Source organism: Trachymyrmex septentrionalis, unplaced genomic scaffold (assembly GCF_001594115.1).
Source record: "Trachymyrmex septentrionalis isolate Tsep2-gDNA-1 unplaced genomic scaffold, Tsep1.0 scaffold21, whole genome shotgun sequence".
Taxonomy (NCBI): domain Eukaryota; kingdom Metazoa; phylum Arthropoda; class Insecta; order Hymenoptera; family Formicidae; genus Trachymyrmex; species Trachymyrmex septentrionalis.
Genome location: NW_017305288.1, coordinates 845,788 through 857,465, shown reverse-complemented (window position 1 = coordinate 857,465; position 11,678 = coordinate 845,788). Strand labels below are relative to the sequence as shown.

Sequence of the window (11,678 nt, the reverse complement as noted above, 5' to 3'; positions counted from 1 at the left end):
GGAGCTGTTCTCAATAATCTTGTCTTCGATTTCATTTAGTACGTTAGTTTGTTTAAACTGGAATAATACGGCTTTATTATGTACGCGTTTTATGTAACATTAATTATATATATATATATATATATATATATATATGTATATAATTATCTCAATTCTCTCTTTCATCGAATACCGCACGAATCTCCGGTATCGAGGAAGGTTATCACGTGATTAAATGCACAAGAACGCGATGCAATTTGTTGCGAAGAAAGTACAATATCTCACTAATGACTAAAGCTATTATTCTTTTTACAATACTTGTCGCTCTTTCGTCGTCGTGACAGCTTCAAACATTCCTCTCAAGGTGAAGATTAAAACACAATAAATTTTCATCGTCGACATTGAAAACTTAGTAGACTATAATCAGTTTTTTTTCGGCATACTATACACACTATTAGGTTATTTTCGCATTTCTATCGGGACGCTTGAAATCGCGACAATTATCACCTTTTACATTTCCGTCGATTAAAACATTCACGCTAAAATTTAATTTGCGGTATTTAATTTGCAATCAATCGCGAGTGTATTACCGTTAAAGCAAGTATAAATAAATACAGGAAGTTATTGCATATTGCCGAAGTAATTGCTAGAAGTAGTGATAAGCCTATTAAATGTTAATAGAGGGAATTCCGCGGACTCGCCATTCTAAAATATTAAAATGTTAGTCTCTATTTACGATAAAACAATCTACCGATATATACCCGTTTGTTTCCCCAAAGCTGTTCGTGTGATTCATGTATTCGTTACAATCGTTATGTGTTCAACGATACAGTATCGCATTAAATGCGAAAAATTCTGGATCGCTCGTTCGGAAATAATCACGGCCGCAGTGTAATAAAAACGGACCTTTCGGAATCGGGAAATACTCGATGCAAAACGCGCCGTGCAAAGCAAACAATAACTTTTTCAACCCGTTTCAAGGGTGTCTTGGCAGGAGCGGAAACGCATAGAAATGTGATCGCGTTTGTAGAATATCGAGATTCAACATCGTGATACGAGTCGCGCGAGCCGAACTATGTGGACCGATAATTCTGACTCGTCCTTATCGCTATCTGTCGGAAGCAGACGTCCCAGTATTATTACGGATTTCACGTGATTTACAATGGTTTGCGCAGATGGGGGCGAAAATGGCGGTGAAGAAAAAAAAATTCATCAAGTCAGCGATCAGTCTCAACATTTGCGTAGATAAGAGCGATTATGCTGAAATTCGCATTTACTTTCTTGTCCCGAACATTCATTCGCGTTCCGTTCATCAAAGCGAGGCTTTTGATCGAAATAAGAAAACTCGTGCGATTACCGAGTTTACAATGCTGTCGAAAGTGTCGAATTAACGTGCGTGAAGAAGAAATGTACTGATTAAAATTGAACTCGGAGTTTTCAAATTTCATTAAAATATATGCGATTGAAACGTTTTTTTGACTTTGCTAAGGAAAGTCTCATTAGGTCGAAATTCGCTTAATTATAATAAAACTATTAATTATTCGATTAATTTCGTGGCACGAATTTCTTCTTCTTCATACATCGATTTCTACGTTTTGTCTATCGTTGCCCTTCTTCAACTTTTACGATCGTGTATTTCAAAGTTTAATACTCTTTTTATAGATCCATTTTCTTTCTCGTACGTACGGTTTTTTTTTTATGTATGTTACGCATCATGCTGGGATGAAGACCATATTCGATCAAGATGGATCTCAGTGCTTAATAATATTTTTATGTGAATTTTACAACTTTCAATTCAAGCAAACTCAATTATTTGGATTTGACAAATTTTCGGAATCTTTGAACAAATTTTTCGTCGCGAATTTCTCTAGTTTAATTTGACATCTCATACAGTTTTTCGACCCTTACAAAACCGTTTAAAAAATATGTTTTGTGAATGCGAATTAAATGAAGACTATTAAAAATTACAATGATATTAAAATAGAAAGTAATGATATTAAATAATGAAGAAATTAATGTATTAATGTTCCACGAAGAAATTTCGGTAGAAACCGTTAGAAGTTTTAGTCCTAGCCCGAAGACACTGTTCGTCGATTAACGATGCCCTTATAGAGACATTGACGATTTATTACGCTAATTGTCGTATTAGCTGATGTCGCCTATGTCGTTTCTACGCGATACGAGGATACGATTCGATACGAGAAACTATACGAGAGATTTACAATTTTTACCAGAGCTCATTACGACCTTTCTAATTCCATTCCTTGGCGAGCTCGTCCGTCGTGGGAATCCATTCTTGCTTCACGTAAATCAAACCCGGATCATAGTGATCGCCGTGGTGCTCTTCAAGGTTCCGCTGATGGGACCTTGAATTCCGATATTCTCAGTACTTCTGCAACGTTATCGGCAGATTACCGCTGGTGTTGACGGCATTACAGTCTTGGTAATATCTGTGATACAGCGGCGGAGACGGCGCCGCGCCCGTCGAAAGCGGCGTCGGCGGGCTGGACCTACGATAGATCACACCGTGTTCTGAAGATATAGCTTTTCTGTAATTTGTATTATGTATGTTTAAAAAGAAATGGATCTAACACGTCCCTATTCTCGGTTACGAATACTGTGATTACTTTTTTCTGTATAACTCTAACATACTGTTTGTCGAGACAGTGTATTAAAATTTTCAAAAATGTATAATGATAAAATATTATGTAGTTAAATAATTCTCTTTGGTAATGTGTTGAGTAGTGCACTTTTCATTTTATAATATGTAGCTGTTTATTTCATGTCACACATTAAAACTTTTATACCGACATTAATTTTCTACAAGGAATTTTGATAATGCCAGTCATCAAAGAAGATAATACAATAGAAATTCTTGGAATTATGAATTTTTTTCTAGAGTTATATGCAAAATCCTATGTAACAATGGCCTTAGAAACGGTGACAGTAATTTAATTATTTATTATATATTAGTTATTTTGAGTTATATTAATCATTTGGTACTTAAGGATATCAAATCAGCAAATTAATTGTGATGTAATCTGACTTACTGTTTACAATTAGTATTACCTATTTCTTACTGCTTTTACAAAATAATGTATAACAAAGTATGACAAAGTTAAATGCAACTAGTGCCATCGACACAAAAAAATTGGATACAATCGCAACTAAATTCTACAACTGTCATATAATGAAAATGATTTAAAATAACTCGGCGCAAAATAACTTGTATTATTTCTTTATTATTTATCATATGATCGTATTGGTATAAAAATTCGTGTCATTCTCCGTTCTCCGTAAAGAAGGAGACGATTTTGCGTTTATTAATCGTACGAGCACGAGACTTCCATCATCGAATTCGGATCTCGAGGCGAGCGTCATGTTCTCTTGAACGATGCGAAATGATTCAGGTATTCGTTCTGGTACTCATTCTGGTACTCGTACCTGTAAAGCTGGCAGCTCGGGGACTGGGTGTCCTGATAGATCGCGGTGTCGGGGCTGGCGTCTTGATACCACTGCGAATGGCCCACGGCGTTGCTCGCGTGATTCCGCGCCGTGTTGTACTCGTGGTCCATGATGGCGTATCCGGCGGCCGCCGGTGCACAATACGGTGTGTACATGGTGCCGGGTGGCGAGGCGTTGCCTCTGGAAACGGTACTGGTATGCCCGTAGCCGCTGGTGGCCATCATCGCCGCCACCGCTGCCGTCGTGGTAGTCGTGGTGGTGCCCGCGGATGATAGATCCCTGCTGCCGCTGCCCATGGATTCCCTGCTACTCATAATCGAATGCGGATGCTGGAGCCCGTGCGGATGGTGCGAGTGGTGCTGGTTATCACGCGTCATCAGACCGGGATTGTTCTCCCGTGTCGTCATTAGTGCATCGACGCTGAAGCTGGTTGGATCCAGACCGGCCATCGACACGTCCTGGATCGATTCCTGGTGCACTTGGTGCGCCTGGTGCACCTGATGACCCAGAGCCGTCTGGATAACGCTCTGGCCAGGCGCCGCGACCGTCGCCGTCGTCGTCTTATCCTCCTGTATCGGGCTGTGCAGCCCGTATTTGCTGGCTTGGACCGCAGCAGCCGCGGCCGCCGCCGCTGCCATGCAATGGTTATCGTTCACCGGTTCCCGTTTGGGCTTGCACAGACCGGTGGCCTCCAGGGCGCCCAACTTCTTCGTCGAAGTGTCCGACGGTGGCGGCAGCGCGACCTGACTGCTACTAGATTTAACGTCCTCCTGACGTTTCTCCGGTAGGATACCCTGCCGTTTTAGCGCCTCTTCCTTCTCCTTCAGCGCGTCCTTCTTCTTGAAACGCCTGCGACGTCTCAAATAAGAGCCATTGTCAAACATATTGTAGCTATCCGGGTCTAAGGACCAGTAACTCCCTTTTCCGGGTTTCTTATCGTCCCGCGGCACTTTCACAAAGCATTCGTTCAGGCTGAGGTTGTGCCGGATGGAGTTCTGCCAACCCTGCTTGTTTTCACGATAATACGGGAAACGGTCCATAATGAATTGGTAGATACCATTCAGCGTGATCTTCTTGTCGGGCGCATTCTGGATGGCCATCGCGATCAGCGCGATGTAGGAGTAAGGTGGCTTCACCATATCCTTGCCGGCGTGATGAATGTGCTGCTGTCCGATACCCGACACCGGGTATCCTGTAGCCGTCGCATACCCGCCGTATCGATACTGCTCGTAATAACTCCCGGGAGCACCGACCGCCGGGTACGACGGCGCGCCCATGCCCATCGGCACCGTCGCCGCGTGCCGATAGTACGCATTCTGCTCGCTGAAGAGCGTGTGCATCTTCGCGCACTCGCTCTCAGTGTGATCCACGGACGACGATCGCGATCGAAACACTTGGTTCCAATTGGAGCGAAGGGACGATTGTTCTCCTCGCGTCTCTTCACTATTCCAGGGGAGATTCTCTAACGCACATATTTCTGTCCTTTTTAACGTCCGCGACACGCGCACTTATTCTTCGTGAATGCTGGAAAGAGCCTGGGAGTCGTTATATATTGGAAAAGAATTGTATTCGAAATTTTATTTTATGCAGTCTTTTGTTTTCTATTATATTGTTTATCACTTTATCACTGCGAAGTCTTCCTTGAAATTCTAATCTGTCCTATTAACAGCGATCATATGTTTCCCATTTTCGAATTGTAAATCACTAGTGTAGTCTGTCTTCGCAATTCACTTCGAATAGAACTGTTATATAATTGGTATCTTTTAAAATATACAAATAATATATAAAAGTTTATATTCGATAAAGAGTGTCGCTATTTTTCGAAATTATTCTTCTACGTTTATTCTGCATTATCATTGCCCTCTTTTCACAGTTTCACTTGTATCACTGACTTGGCAAGTAGGTGTTAAACAATGAACAATGAAACATTCTTAATGAATATTCATGTCTCAATTTTTCAATCAAATGTTATTTATTTATTTATTTTTTCGTTACTATGGTAAAACTCGCGTTTGCACTATCACTTATCTGTCGCTTTGAGCACTTGGAGCGCCGTCACTGCATCACCGTGGACCACGCAATCCAAATCTTCGATCGATAGATTTCTAATGAGCGATCGCGCTGAAATCCCGAAAAATACGGCGCCGTCGTTTATGAAGTCTGCGGCGCGCCCCGCTGCTCCGTGATAGTATTTTGTTGACCGTACCCCGGGAATCCTCGTCTTAGACACGGTGACGGAAGACGGGGTGTGCGAGGCCGCGGTGAAGGCAGGAGACGAAGGTGCATTCAGTTGAACAGTGCGACTCAGGCCGCTAGCGCGAGGACGCACGCTAACCCCGTTAGCACCCGCGTGTGCACGGCACGGTATTATGATACACAACAGGCCGGAGTTTACTCAACCCCGAGTAAAAACACACTGGGAGCTCGACGTCGCGCGCGGAACGGAGTGCTCCGGCGGCCTCGGCACGGCCAGAGGACGGCTGCGCCGTTCGTGCGCCTTCGAAAAATCACGAGGTTTCCGACACATCGTATTACGCCATTGGCCGCGCGATCGTGGAGCCGCGCGTGTGTTTCCGCCCACATCGCAGGACCAATCCGCTCGGAAGCGGTGAACGCCGCCGTATACGGCCGCCCTCAATGAGACTCCGCCAATAACCGCGCGGTAAACGCTCGCATGGTCACGCCCTCGTCACCTCGCGCAAGGGCTCAGGACTCTCCGCTCCGCGTTACCAGCCGTACTGCACGCCGCGATGCGGAATTTTTCCGCGGCCATCGGCCGTCGGATACTTTTCGCGATACCAAGCGGACAACGAGCACGAGGATTAAGGTGGTGATCTCGGTGGATCTTGCCCGGGACAGCAGAAACTGCGGAAACGAGTGATAGTTGCATGCGCGCGGTGCCTCAGCCAGAAATTGAGCAAGTGTCGAGGATGTTTAGGGTGACAGTGACAAGAATCGTTTCAGACAGCCGTGTGATTGCGATTTCATAGCGCGCGCCTTTAAAAAAAAGAACGAGCGTTAGACGTCATCGAGCAACGGAGATGCTCACCTTATCAAGTATTTCTTAAATTTTTTGTTAAAAGGTATCAACGAAAATCAGATTAAATTCGAAGATGGCATTGACGTTATTTGTGATATTCGTCGATTGTGAAATATTTTTGTCTTTGTTATTACAATATATATGATGCAACTCGCAGAAAGTGCTTTATGGATTTTGACAGGACTAAAATTTAAGCTACAGCGGTCCATATTCATATTTTGTATTTAGCGCTAAATCTACTCAGATAACATTTGTGCAAGCTTGATATGATACAAATGAAAGAATTAAATGTTCAGTATTACACTGGTTAAATACAAAGCTACATCTCGCAAATGAGTTCTGCAAAATGTTTGATTTTATATATATAATATATATATATATATATAAAAGAAATAATTTAAGTTGAAAACTTTTAATTCTGTAAAAAATACCAACTGCAAAATATATTTACCCAATTAATTATCATCTAATCTTTCTTATTTTGACTGATAAAAAGGATTTAAAGTCAACAATATATTAATTTTATTATATTTTACAGAAAATCATTCTAGATGTAATTCTAATCGAATTATTAAAAAAGTAGAATATTATTTTTTTTTTAATATCGATTTTAATAATTTATTTTAATAATTTATTACTAATTCTTCATCTATTTAAAGCAATGTTCATCGATCCTAAATATCACATAATTTGCAAATTTATGCGACTAAGAAACTCGTGGAGGACGTTGTGACGATAATGTCACGTGGATAGATGGAAAAGAGGCAACTTCGCGTTCTTGCAGCACGACACTTTCAATTTAGCGTCTGTTTTTCCAAGGGTTCGACTCCCGCCTTGCGAAAACACTCGACAGGACACGTCGCCACCCTCCATTTCTCGTCGTCAAGTTTCCGCCTCCGTCCGAATCGTGCTATCCAGGTTCTCAAAATACCTTCGATCCTTCTAGACGCTCCACTTTCCGCCATTTAAATTGATTCGACGCAAATATAGTGCTTGTTACTGAAATCAAGTTGCGAAAGCTGAGAACAAGCCATCGAAAGCGATTGATTTTCTACGTGCTAACATACTTAATTGTCTCCATCCTATATTGCAGCATATATAATTTTAATAGTATCTATATAAGTATAGAAAAATGGCAAGTATATGTAAAAATATAAAAAATTATCATAGAATATATATTCTCTTTTATAACATATATATAAAAAATAAAAGTATAATTTAAAAGAAAAAAATATATATATATATACTGCATGTGTAGGTTTGATATTTCTATAGATCTATATAAGATTTCACTAAATTTATAATCATTGAGCACAATATTCAACCCTGCCCCGTAGAAATTTTCGCTAAAGAAAAATAATTTTATTTTGTTTATATGTATTTAAACAATTCAAAAATTTAACTCATAAGACATTTCGTAAGTAATTATAATAATAATAAAACAATAAATTAGACAAATGAATATAGAGGAACGTTAAATATGATCTTACGGCTGAATCTTGATGCCTAATAATATTTCAGCATGAATTATTAAATATATTTTCCAATTCTTTTCAAATTTTTTAAGATGTTTTAAGGTTATTATTATTACTATTCAATTTAATGATCAATTTAATTTGTAATATTAATATTCTAGCTTTAATTTAGGACTGCGTTTCAAGAACGGCTGTACGCAGTTTGAAGAACAGGAAAATATATAAGGTACCTAATAATTCACGTAGAAATATTATTATATCGTATTAAAATCCAACCTCGATCGCATAATTGGCGCTCCTTTATTTGGGTTATTCACATAAGCGGTCTAGGTTAATTTGTTATTACAATAAATTAAAATATGTATGTATAGAATCTATTCCAAACTGGCACATATACATTTATATAGCTTCATTTCAACAGTTATTTCTCTTTACTGCAATTTATGTGCGCGAAAAACGCACGAGGAGCAATAACTTTCCGTTCGCGCGATCGTTATCGTGTATTTTCTTGCGCCACGCTCAAGTGTTAAATTGATCATTGCCTCTACCAGGCGACTAGGCGGTTAATTTTCATTTAAATGGAACGACAAGCGAGTGCTGTTAGGCATTCCACCTCTAGATCCACGCGGTCTCTTTCCCTCGCCCGCGGGCCAGCTGCCGCAAAACCAAGATGCAAAACGCTTTGGAAGTTCTGGCGAAAGTTTAATTGTCTTTTGCTTGCATTCTATCTAGGATTCCGCACCGAAGGGACGACGTGCTCTCGCAGCACAATCTATAATCTGCCTGCGATAAGATCAAAATTCACTATCTCATAGTACATTAAGGATATAGCAGCTTTACATTTTTTTCTCTTATGTATATATATATAAATTTTATTAAAAGTTTTTTTATTTTGAAAGATTTTCAAGATGTTTAATATTAGTAAAAATAGAGAGTTATTGGTTATTACAACATATATGTTAAGTAATGAATTATCTGTCAACATTTAGAGAATAATCAGGAATAATTTAGAAAATGATATAAACTATAAAAGAGAATGTTATTAAATGATGTGGAAAGAGAAAAAAATTTCAAAGATTTAAAAGTAAAAGTAGTTATTAATCGTTTCTATTTAGTTGATAAATTCCTAAACACTAATCACAATCGTAGATAAATTCGCAGTTTATTGAAAAATTCAACGCTTCATTTATTTGATCATCGCAAACAATCGATCAGGATACATCTGCAATATCTGAGAAAGCCGGATTTACTTAGTCGACGTTAAACTTAATAAGATTGCTTCATGAAGCAGAGTTTGTTCGTAATCGGGATCAACGTCGATTCGACGTAGGGCGTACACGAGTGATTTGCATATTTGTTATCGCCCCGCGGGCGCCGAAATCGATTAAACGGGCGGAACTAAAATTAATTATTGAAATAATTATCGGCTTCCAACCATGGCGCCATCATCGAAGCTAAATTAACGCCCAAAATGTCATTAAATTTATGAAACATAATCTCGTTGCGCACAATATTGCTCTGTATTGATTTTAAAAAGAACTCTAATTGTAAGTACGATAAATGTAAAGAACGTTTTGTTTAAGCGTACTATAAATATTGCTCGCGACATTTCGTGCATCTTAAGATTTTTCAGGGATGACGTTTTATATTTTGACTCGCGCAGCCGCTGCAAAATATTTTCCTTGTACTGCATCGCGGACGTGTTTGGAAAATTTCAAAACTTTTCAAAATAAACGATGCCTCTTGACCTATCCCACGCGACCGGATTCTGAGCGATATGAACGTCTGTGCCCCTCTAAGCTCTCTTTTCTTTTTCGTCTAGAAACAATAAACTTCTTATTTCGGTATGACATCGTTGTCGTCATCGTCTTATTAATCGGTCCGATCGATCGCAGTTTCCGCGAAAGAAAGTATATTGTGACGCATATACGAAATGTTATAAATAGCGCCGACTAACGTTATCGGTATTTTGTGCAAATAATTCGTGTCTGCGAATTGCGCGGCGTTTGTTGTCGGCGTATGTTTTCTTCGCCGAAACTGTGCCATTGCTTGACAAGTTCCTTGCGTGTTTTCCCGTAACTCCTACTTGTATCAATATTTTATCTTTGTAACTTTCTCTGTAAAAACACAAGTTTGTGTACAAGATATTTCGCGAACGAAGCTAACCTTACAATACTACGTTTTCATACATTGCTCTAATATCTCTCTTTCTGGTATACGTATTATTGTTGCATATGTATTTTCAGCAAGGTATTTAACACAAATTAAACATAAAGAAAGTCTTACTATATTTATCAAAAATTATTTAAAAATAATAACTGCACTTATTAAGACTTTAAATACAAAGCGCCTTTTCGGTCGAGTGTTAAGATGTTGAACTACTATCTAATATACATTCAATTAAATTGAATTAATATTTCAGAAAATAAATTGAGAGCCGATGAATTTATCGGATTCACACAATCAATCTGAAACAAATAATCCCCCCAAATTCTCCCAAATCTTAAAAAACTGTAATAAACTTATTGCGAAAAATATTGCCTCGGCCGGGAGTCGAACCCGGATCTCTTACATTCCGTGTGAGCGTCCTGAGCCTTTAGACTACTGCACTTATTAATTAAAAACAGACAGAGAGAGAGAGAGAGAGAGAGAGAGAGAGAGAGAGAGAGATAACAGAAATATCACAATATATATTTACGGTAAACTAATTAAAATCTGACGTTTTAATTCCAAAACACAATCAAGAGAATCGCAAAATAATTTTGTAAAAAATCTTTCGACGCATAGTGGAAAATGTAATGAGATTTCTGAAATAGTTTTGGTCCGATAGAAACGAAATTTAATTTTTTATCATTGATATGAAATATATAGTTTTTTCTTCTGAGCGCTCTCCTTGCTAGCGCGACTCTACACGAAGATGCGCATCGTACGATCCGATTAACTCGAGCAGAACACTCGTATTCCGTTCGGATTCCGTATGTTTCTCGTCTCGGTCAACGGCGGCAGTGTTTACATAGCGCGGTGAAATTTAATTCTCGGGACCTTCGAACCTACGGAGCCGAGTGTAAACCAATACTCGTGCCCGCTTCGCTGATATCCGACATCAGGAAAATGGCGCCGTCGTGGAAAAAGGGATGGAGCTGAAGAAAGAGATAATGCGCCGCCTCGAGAGACCGAAACCGTTACCATTCTAATTTTCAAAAACCAAACGTATCGGTGCGTCCAAAGAAAACAGGCACTATTAACCTCTAATTACCGCAATTCGTTGCGCGTCCTCTTCCTCGTTCCGCTTTCACAGAACCAACTTCCAACTGTCCTGCTGCAAATTTCCATGTGTTTTTGCATGGGTTCTTATATAGAGGACTTATAAGATTCTGTAGGAGCTTAGGAGTGTAGTTACCTGTAGGATTTGCGCAGCATGCATAAGTATATGTAGGACATTCATAGAAATGCAAATAAAAAAAGTACACGTTCCTATTCGTTAAAGTGCAATATCTATAAGCTTTTAGTACATCTATAGCCTTTTAGTATATCTATAGTTATATTATATCTTTTAGTTCCCATGAGACATCTCTTCCGCATTCCTATGAGTATAACTATATCAATTTGAGAGAATAATTCGTAACTCCCTAAAACTGGAAGCCACGAAGCCAGATAATAGTTAATAAACGAGGTACGTTCCACGTCAGGTAAAAAAAATCCTGACTGCCATAAGGAAA

At 39.3% G+C, this 11,678-nt stretch overlaps 2 protein-coding genes across 2 annotated transcripts in view; both read right to left on the bottom strand.

Annotated features, from left to right (window-relative positions):
- Positions 1-2,053: 2,053 nt before the first annotated feature.
- Positions 2,054-4,816, bottom strand: LOC108748005 (fork head domain-containing protein crocodile-like). Its single transcript, XM_018485948.1, has 2 exons — positions 3,424-4,816; positions 2,054-2,489 (listed from the first exon to the last, which is right to left on the bottom strand). The coding sequence occupies exons 1-2, from the start codon at positions 4,782-4,784 to the stop codon at positions 2,363-2,365; spliced, it is 1,488 nt and encodes a 495-aa protein (XP_018341450.1). The 5' UTR covers positions 4,785-4,816; the 3' UTR covers positions 2,054-2,362.
- Positions 4,817-7,206: 2,390 nt separating this feature from the next.
- The window catches only part of LOC108747983, a 29,764-nt gene continuing 25,292 nt past the window's right edge, over positions 7,207-11,678 (bottom strand). Inside the window, exon 4 of the mRNA XM_018485919.1 lies at positions 7,207-7,483. Coding sequence (XP_018341421.1) covers positions 7,450-7,483 — 34 coding nt within the window. The 3' untranslated portion in view covers positions 7,207-7,449. The remainder of the gene's footprint in view (positions 7,484-11,678) is intronic.